Source organism: Bos javanicus, chromosome 22, assembly GCF_032452875.1.
Source record: "Bos javanicus breed banteng chromosome 22, ARS-OSU_banteng_1.0, whole genome shotgun sequence".
Taxonomy (NCBI): Eukaryota; Metazoa; Chordata; class Mammalia; order Artiodactyla; family Bovidae; genus Bos; species Bos javanicus.
In genome coordinates this window covers 1,156,352-1,172,989 of record NC_083889.1, presented here as the reverse complement: position 1 = coordinate 1,172,989, position 16,638 = coordinate 1,156,352, and the positions used below count along the sequence as shown (strand labels likewise).

Sequence of the window (16,638 nt, the reverse complement as noted above, 5' to 3'; positions counted from 1 at the left end):
CAAGATCATGGTGGTCTGGACAGACAGCAGCCATTCTCTAACAAAATTTTTTATAACAGATTTGCTTATATTTTGTGGTGAAAGTGTTAGTGAAAGTGTTAATCACTCAGTCATGTGTGACTCTTTGCCACCCCATGGACTGTAGCCTGCCAGGCTCCTCTGTCCATGGAATTCTCGAGGCAGGAATACTGGAGTGGGTTGCCATGCCCTGCTCCAGGGGATCTTCCCAACCCAGGGATTGAACCCAGGTCTCCCAAATTACAGGCAGATTCTTTACTGTCTGAGCTACCAGGGAAGCCCATATATTTTGTGGTAGTAGATGATAAAACAGACCAGATCTACTTATATTTTATGTACTCGTCATGCCTTTAACTTAATTTCTATGATGTGTCTAGGCTACAGCTTGTAAGTTTTTAAAAATTATTGCAAATCTCAAAAATATTTCCAATATATGTATTTTAAAAAATTTGTATTGTGGACCCACAGATTTCAAACCAGTGTTGTTCAAGGATCAAGTGTACTTTATACTGTTTAATTCCTTTTGAAATCTATATTCCTTTAGAAATTCTAGAAAATGCAAACTAGTCCATAGGGACATAGACTTTCCTGGTGGTACAGCGGTAAAGAATCTGCCTGCAATGCAGGAGCTGCAGGAGACTCAGGTTCGGTCCCTGGGTTGGGAAGATCCCCTGGAAAAGGAAATGGTAACCCACTCCAGTATTCTTGCCTGGAAAATCCCCTGGACAGAGGAGCCTGGTAGGCTACAGTCCATGGGGTCGCAGAGTTGCACACAACTTAGCATGCATGCTATAGTGACATAAGTTACGTGGGGCAAGGCGCAGAGGGCTGGGGTTTGCCAAGAAACACGAGAGAGCCATCAAGGTGGTACATGTGTATTCTGACTATGCTGGTGATTCACAGGGCTTACATTGTACACTTTAGACAGATGTGTAAATAATACCTCATCAAGTTGATAATACTTCTTTCTTTTTTTAAATTTTATTGGCATATAGTTGATTTACACCATTGTATTAGATTCAGGTGTACAGCAAAGTGAATCACTTATACATATAGATAATAAAGACTTAAGACAGCTCTCAAATGGCCAATAAATACATGAGCAAAAAGCTCAGTACTACTAGACAATAAGGAAATGCAAACTTAAACCATATAAAACCATAAAAACATGTATTTCATTTCATCTAAATTATACATTAATTTTTTAAATGCAGATCTTAAAAAAAAAAGAGTTTTATTTTTAAAACTGAAACAAAATACTCAGAAATTCCACTTGTTTACTCAAAGTTTAAATTAATTTCACTTAATAAAATAAGTGGACACAAACAACCCACCACATCTCTTCATGGCTAAGTATCAAAAGCCAGGATCCTTGGAAATCTCACCTCCTTCCAAGTCAAGCCAATGAGCAGACTCCTCATCTACACCCCTCCTTTCTCCTTCCCCTCCTGGCTCATTCTAGTTCTGGCCTCTGACACTTGTTCTGTCTTAGACCTTCAGGAGTTCCATTCCCTCTTATAGTTGCCCTGAAGAAGCAAGCAGACCCCTCCCTCTGCCATCTCTCCACAGATACCTTTCAGATCCCAGCACAGCAAAAGTGTCACTTGATGTCTGCCTATGTAATAAAGGAGTCGGGGGAGTAGGAAAACATTATTTTTCTGAATGTGAAGATTTAATATTATCAGGAGGTAGAGAAAATATTTTAAAGAGATCAATACTTCTTAAATATTCCTATAAAGTTAATAAAATTTCAACCAAACCTCCACTCCAACCAGACTCTCGCTCTACCACTCCAGTGAAACTTCTGGCCGAGGACACCACCGACATTCCAGTACCAGATTCCATGGGTGGATCTGCAACTTTTTAAGCCGCACTTGCCTCCAGCATAGATCAGTCCACTTCTTTTCAGTCTCCTTGGCTTCTTCCTCTTTATCTCCCAAGTCTCTTCATCAGAGGCCCCAGGGCTCAGGACTCTGATCACTTCTCCTCCTCTAATCCCTTTATGATTTTATGTAATCTCCAGCCTAAGTAGCATCTGTATATCGATGATTACAATTTTTATCTCTTGCCTGGACCTCTCTCCTGAAGCTCAAACTCATAAGGCCAACTTCTCCAGTACTCCACTCTAAAGTCTAAAAGTATCTCAAACATAGCAAGTCCCAAAATCAGACTCTCATTTTTCCTTCTCAAACTCTCCTCCCCGCTCCATTTCTTATCTCAATAAAGACTACCATCACCCCCTTCCTAACCAAGACCTGGAGGTCATCCTTGGCTCTTGTCTTTCCCTCACACCCAGATTCCTCAGTAATTTCTGTCAACTCTTACTGCCTCTCCTTCTTGTACTCCACTGCTCCCTTCGGAGGGAGCACCCCTCCCCCCATCTCATTTCAAATTCATTGATCTTCCTGCTCCTCCCTTCCATCATTATTCTCGCACAGCACTTTCCCCATAATATCTCTTTATTGGCAGTCTTCCATCCACTAGAATACATGCTGAGCACTGCCCTTAACAATCAGGAGATTAAACAGTAGTACCCAGCACACAGCAATCACTCAGCAAACATATGCATGCAAGTATGGCAGCTAAGGAGTTTACTACACAAACTAGACAACTTCAAGTTAACTGTGACTAGCTGAAGGCCATCTCCCGCCCACTTTCCTCCTCCGTAACCCCAAACAAGGTGTGGACGTGAGGGCAAAGATCAAATCTCCCTAGGTCCATGTCCCACAGCTGGTGTAAGAGGTGAAAAATCAATGGGTTGTCTTGGGAGATGACCAGAAGCACATTCTGCTTTCTGCTGGAGAGAAAGGACTTAGCAATTCTGTGTATAAACTGCCTTGGAGAAGGTACAGCCTTCTGAAGCTGGTCCTAGGTTGACCCAACAGTGTTCAGAGCAGAGGACCTATATCCAGGAATGCCTACAGGGGCTACAATCAGATGGAACTTGATATGAAGCACAGGTCTGCTTTTTTTCAGAGTGTTTTATTTTATATTTTATACCTCAGAGGCCCCCTTAGGTTTAAGAGAAAGTGTATCACCGACCAGATTGGTCCATGAAACCTGTTGCCACAGAATTTAGGGCTAGAATTACTCTTTATGTGGAACTTGCAGTCATCAGGTGTTCTAAGGCTAGATAAAGATGCCCCGTCCAGTAAAGCACTGTCAGCTGATCTGTAGGAGGACTTGCAGTGTTGAAATCCCTCTTATCAGATAACAAGTAGCAGGTGAGAGCTTCTCCCCTCACCAGGTTCAGCAGAGGGGTGTTTTCTTCAAAAGACATGGATCTCTTCAAAGTAGTTCTAGCCTTAGTCAGTTTAAAGTTGGTTTAGAGGGACTGTGAAAGGTGGTTACCTACTGAGACAGGAGGAAAGGGGGCAGGGTGCAACCTTTAGAAGAGTGGCATAGCCATTTAAGATACTGTATAAACCAGTAAGGATCAGCTAGGTCCAAGATTGAGGAAGCTTTGACTTTCAGTGGACCATGAGCTTCATTGCATGCTTGTTGTAACACATGAGTATCTAAATGACACACCCACAGGTGCCATGACAGTTCCAAGGATGGCATAAAAGGCCAAAGAGTGGGTGGTACCCCAATTTCTGGAAATCACCACCCCTTCTCCGAGAGAGTTGGAATAATCTTCCCTCTTGTTAGCCCATAAAATTACCCAGCCCATAAAAATTAACCACCCTCACACCTCTGGCCATTTGCCTTTTGAGATGGACAGTATTCTGTCTGTAGAATGTGTATCCCCCGGGGTCACCTTTCGCCCTCTGAGAGGACCCACACTATGTCAATGGAGTGTGTACACATGTGTGCTATGTTTAGCCAGGTCCGACTCTGCAACCCCATGGACTGTAGCCCATCAGGCTCCTCTACACATGGAATTTTCCCAGCAAGAATACTGGAGTGGGTTGTCATTTCCTACTCCAGGGGATCTCTCCTACCCAGGGATCAAACCTGCGTCTCTCACATCTCCTGTACTGACTTGCAGATTCTTTACCACCTGGGAAACCATGGAGTGTGTATAACTCTAAATAAATCTGTTTACACTTTTCTTTGTCTGGCTTTTGAGATCTTTCCTGTGCAAAGCCAAGGCCCCTCATTTGGCGCCCCTCCTGGGGACTCAATCAAGACCTGAAATGTGACTATTTCGCTTGAGCCCCGCTTTCCCTGCAACACAACCACGTGGCACTTCCCTTGATAGGACTATGTCCAAGGTTCCCACCACACTTCTAGGAGGATAAACTGGATTCCATCTCTCTGGCTCTGCTGTAGCTCAGCCCAGCTCCTTTCCTTCTGGCTGCCCTCAGAGGGGCTTTCTATAGACCTTAGGGACGCCCTTTCCAGTGACACCTGCTGAGCTCAAGACATTGCAGGAGATCTACATCGCTGTTTGAAAAACAAACGAGAAATATCCCCAAATCTCAGAAAAGAAGGTGTAAGGAAAGCAGCCAATATTCTCCTCTGTCCTCTTGAAATCACCAACCTCCCCCCCCCCCCACCCTATTTCTCCTGCTAGTCCTGTTTCATTGCTCATTTAAAAGCTAAATATTTTTTAAAAGTACACAAAAGTTGAGGGAAGAGTGGGGGATGGGCAATATAGCCAAAACACCCAGTTACAAAGAGATCCTTATGAACAAAATCACAATAAAGGGTCACACCATCATCTCTGGCCACATCAGAGAAGAACGCCTCACACGCAGCACATCCGCAGGCGGCCCAGATGCACGGCCAGGAGAAGCTGGGAGTAACCATTAGGGTGGCCCACCCCGGACGCGCCCCCACCTCCACGCGTCCTCCCGGGCCATCTGGCCAGATGGCCAGGCCAGACTACAGCTCCGGCCTGAGGGTCCGCAGTCGGGCGCTCCTCCGCGCCTCTCTGCGAAGGGGGAAGGGAGCGCAGTGCACCCGGGGAAGGGAGGCAGGGGAGCCACTGTGTGGCGCGGGCGCTTGGTGAACCTGCAAACCAGGCTGAGCTCATGGTGGGCACAGACTTGGAGGGTATTTGCTCATTTCCCCACGCAGCTGTCGCAACAAATAACAGGTTTTTTTTTGAAGGCAAGGAACAACACTGGCCCTCCAAGTTTCATCATTAGAAACCTCAGGGGAAAAAAATCATTGTTGTTAGCTTGTTCCATGGGGAGACTGAAAGGGTGTTTTGTTTTGTTTTGTTTTTTAAAAGACTAATTCTATGTCCAGATTGTTTATATGACCATGAAGATTAGCTGAAGGGTAAATCTAATGGGCTGCCACTCCATCTAAGGGTTCAGAGCTGAGCCAATGAACTGTGTTTGCTTATTGCTCTGTCTGCATATGAGGAAGGCTTAGAAAACCTCCAGGAAATGAAAGAATGTTACATATACAACCCACAGCTCTGAAAAACGTGTACAGTAGTTTTTGTCAATTGCTATGTGGTAGGTGCTTTGCCTACATTATTTTGTCGTAATAATTCTATAGTGGCAAAATAAATAAATAAATAAAAAGAATTAATGACAATTTATGGAGACAAAAACTAAGGCTTTTTGTTGGAAAGATTGAATAAATAAAACATGCTCAAACTCACAATGGCTCAGACAATAAAGAATATGTCTGCAGTGCAGGAGAGCCAAGTTCCATCCCCGGAACTAAGCAACTTTCATACACACACATGCTCAAAGTCCATTTAGTTAACGGCAATTTCTAGATCTTATTCATTTGGTTACTTCACACATGCCCCCTGCCCCATATATGTGTGTGTGTGTGTACTTGTGTATAATATATATTACACATGCACAGATATATATGTGTGAATGTTTATGTATCAAACATAAAGTAAATAATGTAATACAAATTATTCATAAAATATCATTTAAATATTTAACTAGGTGTTGAAGACCTTGTTGTATAAACTAAGTAATGCTAGGGTATAATAGAGTAAGAAACAACCTGGACATCCAGGTAGCTGAGCAAAGCTGAGTTTCTCTCCTGCTCTTCCTATCCATCATGTAGATGTGACAAGCTGAAGGGTCTGCTCCCTGCCGTCATCCTTATTCCAGGCCCAGGCTGAGGAGGAATCCACTCTCTGGACCATCACCAACTAAAGTAGAGGAAAGTGTCATGGGGAAGTGCACTCTGCTTCTGAAGAGTTTGCCCAGAAATGACATGAATCTCTCCATTATCATGTTACACAAGTCCAAGGCTGTAGGGGGAACAGAAGGTTCCATCCTCTATGGGGTGAGGGCAGCAAGACCCCATGGACACTCTGCTTTTCCTCATTGGGCTACAATTAATTGGTCTCAAGCGAGATTACTAAAGAGGAAAGGCAGTGGGAACTTGCCAGATGATCTTGCTGCTGCTGCTGCTAAGTCACTTCAGTCGTGTCCGACTCTGTGCGACCCCATAGATGGCCTCCTACCAGGCTCCCCCATCCCTGGGATTCTCCAGGCAAGAACACTGGAGTGGGTTCCCATTTCCTTCTCCAATGCATGAAAGTGAAAAGTGAAAGTGAAGTCACTCAGTCGTGCCCGACTCTTATGACCTAATGGACTGCAGCCTACCAGGCTCCTCCGTCCATGGGATCTTCCAGGCAAGAGTACTGGAGTGGGGTGCCATCGCCTTCTCCAGCCAAATGATCTTAGCATGTGACAAAACTAAGTGCCACCATTAGAACACCTCACTAATCTCCAGTGACAAAATAGCAATTCCCTTAAATGCAGGCATTGAGATTTCTAGTTACATTTGACATTATTTTTACAGCGGAATGGTAAAAAATCCTATTTTTTGATGGCATTGAGAAATCAGTGAAATTGGTAGCGGTGAGAGCAAACCCATAATGAGAACCACACCTAAAATGTGGCAGTAGCACTATTTAATCAGGAAGATTGAGGCTGCAAACACTAATGCCAGGAGTAGCCACACAGGCCCCATGACATGTTGGATCAGGCTTGGTGGTGTTGGAGACCCAGTGTCCTTTCCGAAAACGACAGTTATCACCTTTCGAAATGCCAGCTTGCAAGAAAGCCCACCCAGTTGGCCAGCACTTCGCATTTTTCAAAAGAAACACGAAATCCACATTTTGAATATGAAATCTCTTGATTTTTAAATGCTGCTATTAATAAATTACTTTAATTGGAAGAAATATTACATGGACCCCACAGAACTACATCTGCATCCTGAACTTGGTTTGCAGGCCACCAGTTGAAACCTCTAGGCTAGTGTTTCTAGCAAGACAAGTAGTGACACCTTGGATAAAATATTTAGTGTCAGTTTTAAACCCTTAACATGAGCAAGGCATTGTGTAGAGTCCAGAAACTTTCTACAAGATAATTAACAAAAATCTCAACAATGCTAGAAACTAGCATTCAAAACAAGCTCCTGCTTTTTGAGCGTTATTGTTGTTGTTCAGTTGGTAAGTTGTGTCTGACTCTTTGTGACTGCATGGACAGGAGCATGCAAGGCTCCTCTCTCCTCCACTATCTCCCAGAGTTTGCTCAGATCCATTACCATTGAATTGGTGATGCTATCTAACCAGCTCATTCTCTGTCACCCCTCTCCTCCTGCCCTCAATCTTTTCCAGCAGCAGGGTCTTTTCCAATGAGTTGGCTCTTTGCATCAGGTGGCCAAAGTACTGGAGCTTCAGTAACAGTCTTTCTAATAAACATTCAAGGTTAATTTCCTTTAGAATTGATTGGTTTGACCTCCTTGCAGTCCAAGGGACTCTCGAGAGTCTTCTCCAGCACCACAATTTGAAAACACCAATTCTTCGGCACTCAGTCTTCTTTATGGTCCAACTCTCACATCTGTACATGACTACTGGAAAAGCTTTGACTATACAGATGTATGTTGGCAAAGTGATGTCTCTGCTTCTTAATACACTGAATAGGTTTGTCATAGCTTTCCTTCCAAGGAGCAAGCATCTTAATTTTATGGCTGCAGTCACCATGTGCAATGATTTTGGAGCCCAAGAAAATAAAATCTGTCACTGCTTCCAATTTTGTCCCTTCTATTCACTAGGAAGTGATGAGACTAGATGCCTTGATCTTAGTTTTTTTAATATTGGGTTTCAATCGAGCATTTGTTTACTCTCCTCTTTCACACTCATCAAGAGGCTCTTAGAATGGTATCATCTGCATATCTGAGGTTGGTGGTATTTCTCCTGGCAATCTTGATTCCAGCTTGTGCTTCATCCAGCCCGCCATTTAGCATGATGTACTCTGTATATAAGTTAAATAAGCAGAGTGACAATATACAGCCTTATCATACTCCCTTCCCAATTTTGAACCCGTATGTTGTTCCATGTCCAGTTCTAACTGTTGCTTTTTGACCCAATCCAGGTTTCTCAGGAGACAGGCAAGGTGGTCTGGTATTCCCATCTTTTTAAAAAATTTCCACAGTTTGTTGTGATCCACACCATCAACCCTAGAGATAATGAAAAATACTAATGACATAAAATTTTTAGTAGTAAGAATACTAATGACAAATGAAGGCCTCAGCACTTCTGTGTCAGTATATTATCCCTGAAGAAGAAGCTGCATCCACTGTACCAGAGACAGGCCTCAACTCAGAGTCAGATGCATATAACTTGACTCAAAGGGAGAAGAAATCAGGAAAGCCTGCCACCAGCACCTCCCAGGAACCTCAGCAAGGGTTCTGGGGCCATAGACTCTTACCTTTCAGAAGCATGTGATCTCTGCTCACAGTGAATAATTGTAAGCGTGTAAAAGGACAGACATTTGAAAACATGTCTCCCTCCAACTCCTGACCCTCAACTACTTCCCAGCTGGGGAGATGTCCCCTACAGTGGCAGTTCTTATATCTTCTCAAAATATATCTTTAGAAGAACTGTTGAGCATGTGTACATTGAAGTGGAAACCTGTTTTAGAAGCACATGTTCTTATAGAACTTTAGGATTGGAAGGCATCTAGTTCAGCTCTTAATTCACAGCTTCCCAGGTATTGCTTCTGCATCCAAATTTCTCTATCGATAGACAAACACACTTTCCACTTGGAGGCAACTCATCCCACTTCTAGAAAACTCCAGTAGTTTATAAAAGATAATTTTTAAAGTTCTGAACTCTGCCACTCTGGTGTTTTTCCTCTTCAGTTCTTGCTTTGACCTCAAAGGCCAGCGAAAACAGGTGGCCAAATGCCTTTTGCCTAAAATGGAACTTAAAATATTTGAAGCCTTCCCATCGTCACCCTGCCAAATAATCCTGGCTTCTCCTCCCCTTTCACAGGGTGTGTGGTTTCAGGGGATTCTCTGCCATGTGCCCTCTAGAAAGGATTGAACTCTTACTTAAAATACTCAGAAACCTCTTCAAAGAGGAGAACTGCTTATCAGAGGAGAAAAAGAGTTTCCAATTTGTAGCTGGCAAAGTAATGAACAAATCTGTGTTATGAAAATGGATGGACAACAGGAGATTTAATGTGTAAATTCTTGGTGTGCAGGGAGGCTTTATCTAGGAATTTGGTGGCCAAGTAGAAACTTTGGTTGTACTGTCTCTAAAAAGTTTCCAAAATATTCTGAAATAGAATTTGGAGGCCTAAAGTCTCTATGTGTCTCAGGTTTGGAAAAGTGGCAGTATGACAGTGATGAAGGACATTGCCAGGGTTTGGGTTCGAGACTGGCCTCATGACTAGCAAGGATGCTTTGAGACTTTGGGCAAGTTATTTACTTAACATTTCCTAGCCACAGCATCATCTTGCCATAAAAGGCAGACAAGTAACCTTGCTCATGGGTGGTCAGATAAGTGAGTTCCTGAACAGTACCTGGTACAGTGGAGTCAGGGCTGCTCCTGCTTTTCTTATGGTGGTGATGGTGGTGGCAGCTTTTGCTTGGGCTATGGCCCGGGATGTGACCTGGGGTCACTTTCTTCAGAGGCTGAGTACCCAAGCATCCTCTACAAAGGGTCCAGTCTGGGAAAAGCTCTGCTCTCTCAGGATATCATTTCTGCTAGCTCAGTCACACAGTTCTTTACTTAACAAGTAACACATTTATGAGTACATACCCCTCTGTGTACCTATCAAAGAGCATAAAATCATCCTGCATGTCACCCCTCACATCACAAGCTCAGGACATGTCACATACCTGTCCTAGGAGGATGGTGAACCACCCTTTTCTCCCCACTGGACCCACCCCATATTGACTCGTGTGCCACAGTGTCTCTTCAGGTAATTGTTTCCACAAATCTCTCCTTCTTGAGATACCATCAGGTCATGTGGAAGGATGTACTGTGAAGGTTATTGCTGTTGACCTCTTTTGGGGGACTCATGGGAGAATTCCTGTGCAGTCTTCCAAATTGGTGGTAGCTTTGTGTTTTAATGGACAATATGATCCATGCTACCGCATAAATGTTCCTCAACAAAGGCTTAGGGCTCAGTCTGTGGCCCTTGTGGAGTACATGCCTGGAACTTCTGTGAGCAGGTCAGCTATTCCAAGTACCCCTGGCTGCACTCCATGCCCACTGCTACGTGCCCCTGTGCCCTTCTCTAGCAGACAGTGTTTTCCTGTGGTTGTTTTTCTATAAACCACTTTACGTCCTTGCTTGGAGTGTTTGGAGGGGACTGAAGCCATGGCCTGCAGAATCTACACAGCCTTCTTCATCCAGGGGCTGGATGAGTTCAACAGGCTCAGTGGTCATCCTGATTCATTAAAATGAAGAAACAAACACAAATAACTCTAAATTTAAAGGAGCCCCACCCAGGTTCCATGGACTTGGTCCCTGGGAAGGAAAGATGCAAGTTCTGCTCCTCCCACCATAGGAAAGGTCCTGCTCTAACTCCAATTATTGTGAGTTTGCGATTCCAGCTTAAATATCAGGGAGACCAGAGGTAAACCACCTGAATGTCACAGTGGATCTTGTGAAGAGGAGTCTGACTGTAGATGGTGGAGGACGTCTGTTTTGGAGGAAGAGGAGCAGTAGGTTAGGGTGGGCTTTGCAGAAGGAATTTAGCTAAAAAGATCCTGCAGCCTGCTGCTGCTGCTGCTGCTAAGTCACTTCAGTCGTGTCCGACTCTGTGCGACCCCAGAGATGGCAGCCCACCAGGCTCCCCGTCCTTGGGATTCTCCAGGCAAGAATACTGGAGTGGGGTGCCATTGCCTCCTCCCCTGCAGCCTGAGAAAGCCTAATTTCTTCCTGCCCAGTCCTTAGTGGGTTTCTCTGTCTTTCTCTTGCTTGAGTTACACCGTGGTTGTCTCTGGGCCGAGGGGCATCTAGCTAGTATTTATATTAAGCCTTTATTCTAAGCGCTTTGACTTTCTGAAGTGATTTACTTCATGTACCCCTGGCATACTCCTTCGGTGCCAAGCACTGATTCAACAAACATTTTTCCAAGGCTAGTCTCTGCCAGGAGTTGGGTGTCCTTGTTTCATTTGAATTCGAGGGTGCTTGACGCCACCTGAAGGACCCTCGGGCTTGAGAGAGCATCTCAGAGGCCAGACACCCACCCCAGCCACGTGGGCGCGGCTAACGAACGTCTTAGCTTCCAGGCCACTTCCGATCCCCACTGGGATCCCAGGGTGCTCAGAGGAGTTGGGTGCCAGAATAAAGCGGTGGTTTCCCCCAAGGCACCCTTATCTGGCCTTGGGCCTAGGGCTCAGCCAGTTTGCCTGGAGTTAGTACAAGTTTGCCCCGCAAATTGGAGGGAGAAAGAGGGGAAATGGTAACCCCGCACAAAAGTGGCTCGAAGAAGGCTGGATTAGGGAGACAGCAGGCGCGTCCGCGAGGGACGCCCGGCTCGGCTCCTCACGGCCCCTCCGTGGGCACCGGGCTCCTGGGGCAGCCGCTGTCCGCCGCCCCTAGTCCTGCCGGCCGGCGCTCCTCCGGCGGGTTCCTCCTCGGTCAGGCGCGCGGTCCGCCCCTCCTCCCGGTCCCTCCTCCTGCAGCCCGGCCTCCCCGCGCCCCCGCCCCCGCCTCCGCCCCAGCGAGCTAGAAGTCCCGGTGGCTGGCGCAGCGCGCAGCCTCCGCCCCGGCTCGGTGCGCACGCCCGCGGCCCCACGCGAGCCCTGTCCGTCGTGCGCCGCCGTGTCCCGCGCCGCCGAGACCAGCGCACGGCGGCCGCTGCGTCCCAACCGAGTGCGGAGCCCGGCGCGATGCGACTGTCCGGGGCGGGCCGCGCGGCGCTCCTGGCGCTGCTGGCAGCGCACTTCCAGACGAGTCTAGCGCTGGAGGAGAAGAAAGGTAAGGACGCCCGCGCCGCCGTCCTTCCCGTCCCGGGCGGCCGCGCTTTCCGCCGGGCTGCAGAGGAATGCGCGTCTCGGTTCCGGGCGGCGGGGCAACCTCGGGCGCGGGGCGCGGGGCGCGGCGGGCCGAGGAGCCCGGAGCGCGGCTTTCCCCTCAGCTCTCCTGCCCTCCGCGGGCTGGACGCCCAGGCGAGCGCGTCCCAGCACGTGCGCCCACAATCTGCCCGGGCCGGGAGCTGAGACGGGACACTGTCCACCCCGCTCCCTCGGACCTCCAGGACCGGAGCGGCCCTCCGCGCCCGGCCCCGCACCCGCGCCCAGCCTCCGGTCAGGCTCCCGAACCTGGCAGCCATCCTCCCAGAGCAGCCTTGACCTGGAGGCCCGGAAGCTCGTTCCGGGCACCGGCCACCTGTGCTGCGAGTCAGGGAGGGCCGAGGTACCCGTTGGCACCAGGGGGCGGGTCTCACAGCGCCTCCACACCCGGGTGCGGCCCGAGCTGCCCCCGCCGTCCGCGCCCCTCAGGCGGTGGACTCTTCTGAGTGGTGGTTTCCCGGGACTCCCGAGACTCGCCCCCACCTGCAGCCCGTGGGCCGCGTGTCCCGGCTTCGAGGTGGATGGGACGGAGCGGTGGGACAGGCTGTGGCCAAACAGCCGGGGCTTGGTGCGAACGCCCCAGGGGCGGAACCCATCCTGGCTGGTTCCCCACGGTTTCAAAACAGGGCTCACAGCAAGCTCTCCTCCTCAAAATCCAGAAATTTTTGTGTTTGGGATGTGTTTTCTAGTTTTGAAGAATTTGACATTAAGCCAACCAAAATATTAAACTTAATTTAAATTAAAAAAAAATTGATGTCCGTGATTCACGTGTGCCAAATATCCAGACCGAACATGAGCGAGTCTGGCTTCGTGACTGCCGACCATAAACCCACTTGAAATGAGAAACATGCCTCAGAAGGTTTAATTGCACAATTTCAAGATCGAGCAGCTTGGGTTCCGAGAGTCAGGTCTGTACTTGCTGTTGAGGTCATTGGCACAGGGTATGGTGCTGAGCGAGTTTGATGCGGGAGCGCTAAGGCATAAAGCAGTGTTTCCCAAACTTTGTTTCAAATTAGAATCACTTGGGATTTGAAACAGAACAAACAAAAAACGGTGTCTGGCTCCCACCCCCAGACTTTGTCATTTCACTGGTCTGGGGTGAGTCCTGGTTGTATGAATTTTTAAAAGCTCTTCAGGTGATTCTGTTGGGCAGCCAAGTTTGGAAATCACTGGCAATAGAGGTGAAATCTCTGGCAAGATTGCTGCCGATGTAAAAAGCTCTTTTGGAACATCTGGAGTTTTAACAATCTTGCAAAGGAAAGAGAATGATGATTTTAGTAAAAAAAAAAAAAAAAGGAAAGAAATTAGTTTTTTCAATGAAAGTCTCTCCTCCTCTGAGTCCCAGGCTGTGGTCCAGCTCCTGAATCAGTTGACAACAGGATTCCCGCCTGAAGGCAGGTGGCAAGGGGACCCCATCCTTATTTTAAACCCTTGGAGTGCCTCCAAAGCATCACTTTTCTCACTTCAGAAATGTTCCCAGCTCTTTGCTGTTACCCTTCTGAACACTACTATTAGTGCTTAAAGATTCTTTTCTAAGAAATATATAAATACCACTTAAATTGCCTGTTAGTCCCATGTTTGTTTAAAACAGAATGCTTCTGAATAGAGTAGTGAGAGTAGGTGAACAAATGTTAAAGTAAGAAGACCAAAATGTACAGGGCAAATTATTAACAGCAAGTGTTAAAGACCCGTGTTGATCAAATTGGTAAGTTTTATTCTAGAATATTTACTTATTTTAGAGAGGTTTGTCTTTGTTCTTGCTGCACTTGGTCCTGTTAGACACCATTTTAAGTGTCCTTTTAATCCTTACATCAACCATACAAGTTGGCTCTTGTCATTATATGTGGGGAAACCGAGGTATGGAAAAGTAAAGTGACTTTCCCATAGCTTGCAAAAGGCAGATCTTATAGTCAAACTCTGGCCCCAGAGCCCTCCCCTAGGCGCTGCCTGTGTTGCTCTGTGCGGGTTCTGGCTTTTGAGGAGCCCTGTCGGTGTGTGTGATGTAGGATGCTGGCAGAGGGAGGAAGAAGACTGGGGATGAGGAAGCCACCTGCCCATGGTCTGTACTCCTGCTCCCAGTACTCAGGAGGCCCCTTTTGTGGAAGAACTCTGTCACAAAGTGAGCGATGAATGTGGAGATTGCTGGAGGAGTGTTGAGCAAGTTCCTTGCTTTTGAAAAACAGAAAGGTGAAGATGCTGCTCCAGAAGTGATCCTGGATGGTATTCCCAGCTAGGCCATCCTGCCTGGCCCCTCCTCAGGTGATATCCTTGGCTCAGTAGATCTGGGCTGTATAAAAGAGAACAAATTTGGGGATTTTGAATCGTATCCAGGGTGAAGCCTCCCTTTCTTTAAGGAGACTAGAGGACGCCCACTCAGTACTGGCCTGGAGGCCAGGAGCCTGTGTCCTCATTCCCACGCTGTTTGAAGGTGAATGTGTCCCTTGCCAGCTCCAGGTTCTGAGACCTTGTTTCTCAATTCAATGAATGTTTATTGAGTGCATCGCGTGTGCTAGACATGATGAGTTAAAAGGGGCCGTGGTTATCCTAATGGTTTGTATTGTTGTTTCCAGAGTGGTGCTTTAGGCCACTGATTAAGTAGTATCTTGCTTTTCCGATCTGGAAAGGAGACCAGCATCTGTGTGGCTGTCATCTGTCCACACTATGTAGCTCCATCTAGCAGTAAATGGCTGATAGCTCCCATCGGCTTTGGACTGCCATTTCATGCTTCATATATTTAGTTGCATAGTCCATAAGTTTTCAGGAACTTATTCTGAAATTTGAAGACACCAATTGCCAGAATTCATTGTGCTACATAATTAGACTCAGTCCATGTGATGGCACTAACATGTTGTAAAATGTTGTTAGAGGTGGTGTCAATAAAGAGAAGAATTCTGCCCTATTTAAAATAAAACATTCTTTGTTTTTCCTTTGGTCCAAGCTCCAGAACCAGCAGCTAGTGTCTGAAACTTTCTTCACGGGAGTGGCAAGCCAGCTCTAACATTAAACTGATGATCATGGTATTTAAGAGAAGATAGCCCATATTGGTACCCCAAGCCTCGATATGGGGGCAGGATCTGTGATGGGGATCCTCAACTTGTTAAAGGACATCTAGGAGCTCTCCTGGCCCCTGCCATGTGACTTGCTGTGAAAGTTGTGTTTGTGTGTGTGTGTGTGTGCGCTTTAATTTGGACTTAGTATAGTAGAAATGGGTTTTGGTTTTACTAATGGGGATATGTTTTCCAGAAAAGATCCAAGTTCTAGAACAAGTTCTAGGCATTGTTTCCTTGTAGACGTAATTCAAAAACTAGATTCTGCTTCTCAAACCCTGTTGTGTTTTCTTCTTTTATTTGTGGACATTCAAGATTATAAGAACCATTTTTTATTTCAGTTAATAATTACTTGTTTATTTCTGAACCATCAACACATACGGAACAGAATTTACATCGTAGCTTGTTCTTATACGTCATTCCCATTTGCATCAGAGCTTCTGCTCGTACCTTCTTTTTCATCTTCCTTCTAAAAGGTTTTTTCCCGGAGAAAATTCCAACAGTTTTTTCTTTGCACAATGTCTAAGGATAGTCTGCCATGCAGCCCATGGGCGTCAGCAGGTGAGCTTGAATTGAGGCAAGGATCCAGGCTTTAGGACTTACGCCAAATAACCGGTTTGACTGAAATTTTCACCTTTTCAGAGTCATCAGGTCCAGCTTCCTTGCAACAGGTTTAGGTAGACACAATTCAGTTGTCTAGAAGGTTCCCTGAGCCAGGTGGGGCAGGAGCGGTGGCTGGGGCTGGTGACTGTGGTAGCTTGTTTACTTAGCCCCATTAGAAGCTAAGCGCTGAATTTGACATTTTAATCTCTGAAGACATTGAAGTATAATATCAAATGTCTGACCCTGTTGAACGAGCATCTGTGAGTTGTATATGCTTAAAATAAATTTTACTCCTACCAAATTTCAGCAGCTTGCTTAAGAAAGTCATTTGTGAAAGCTTAAGTGTGGAATAGAGTTTCCTTTTCTGTTCTGCATTATACCCCATTTTGGTGGGTTCTCATGGAAAAACCCAGGGTCCAAGTATCTTTTCTGACTATATCTGGAATGTGCCTTTATCAAGAGCCTTGAATTGCAATTTAGTGAACTAATGATTGGATGAGAATGTCTCGAAAACAGTTTTTTTTTTAATTAATTTTTTTATTGAAGGACAATTGCTTTACAGAATTTTGTTGTTTTCTGCTAAACCTCAACATGAATCAGCTATAGGCTGATATATACACACATGCCCTCCCTTTTGTACTTCCCTCCCGTCTCTCTCCCCATCCCACCCCTCTAGGTTGATACAGAGCTCGTGTTTGAGTTTCCTGAGACATACAGC

At 46.2% G+C, this 16,638-nt stretch overlaps 1 protein-coding gene across 1 annotated transcript in view; it reads left to right on the top strand.

Annotated features, from left to right (window-relative positions):
- Positions 1–11,930: 11,930 nt before the first annotated feature.
- Positions 11,931–16,638, top strand: part of EGFR (epidermal growth factor receptor) — a 218,506-nt gene continuing 213,798 nt past the window's right edge. Inside the window, exon 1 of the mRNA XM_061395688.1 lies at positions 11,931–12,175. Coding sequence (XP_061251672.1) covers positions 12,088–12,175 — 88 coding nt within the window. The 5' untranslated portion in view covers positions 11,931–12,087. The remainder of the gene's footprint in view (positions 12,176–16,638) is intronic.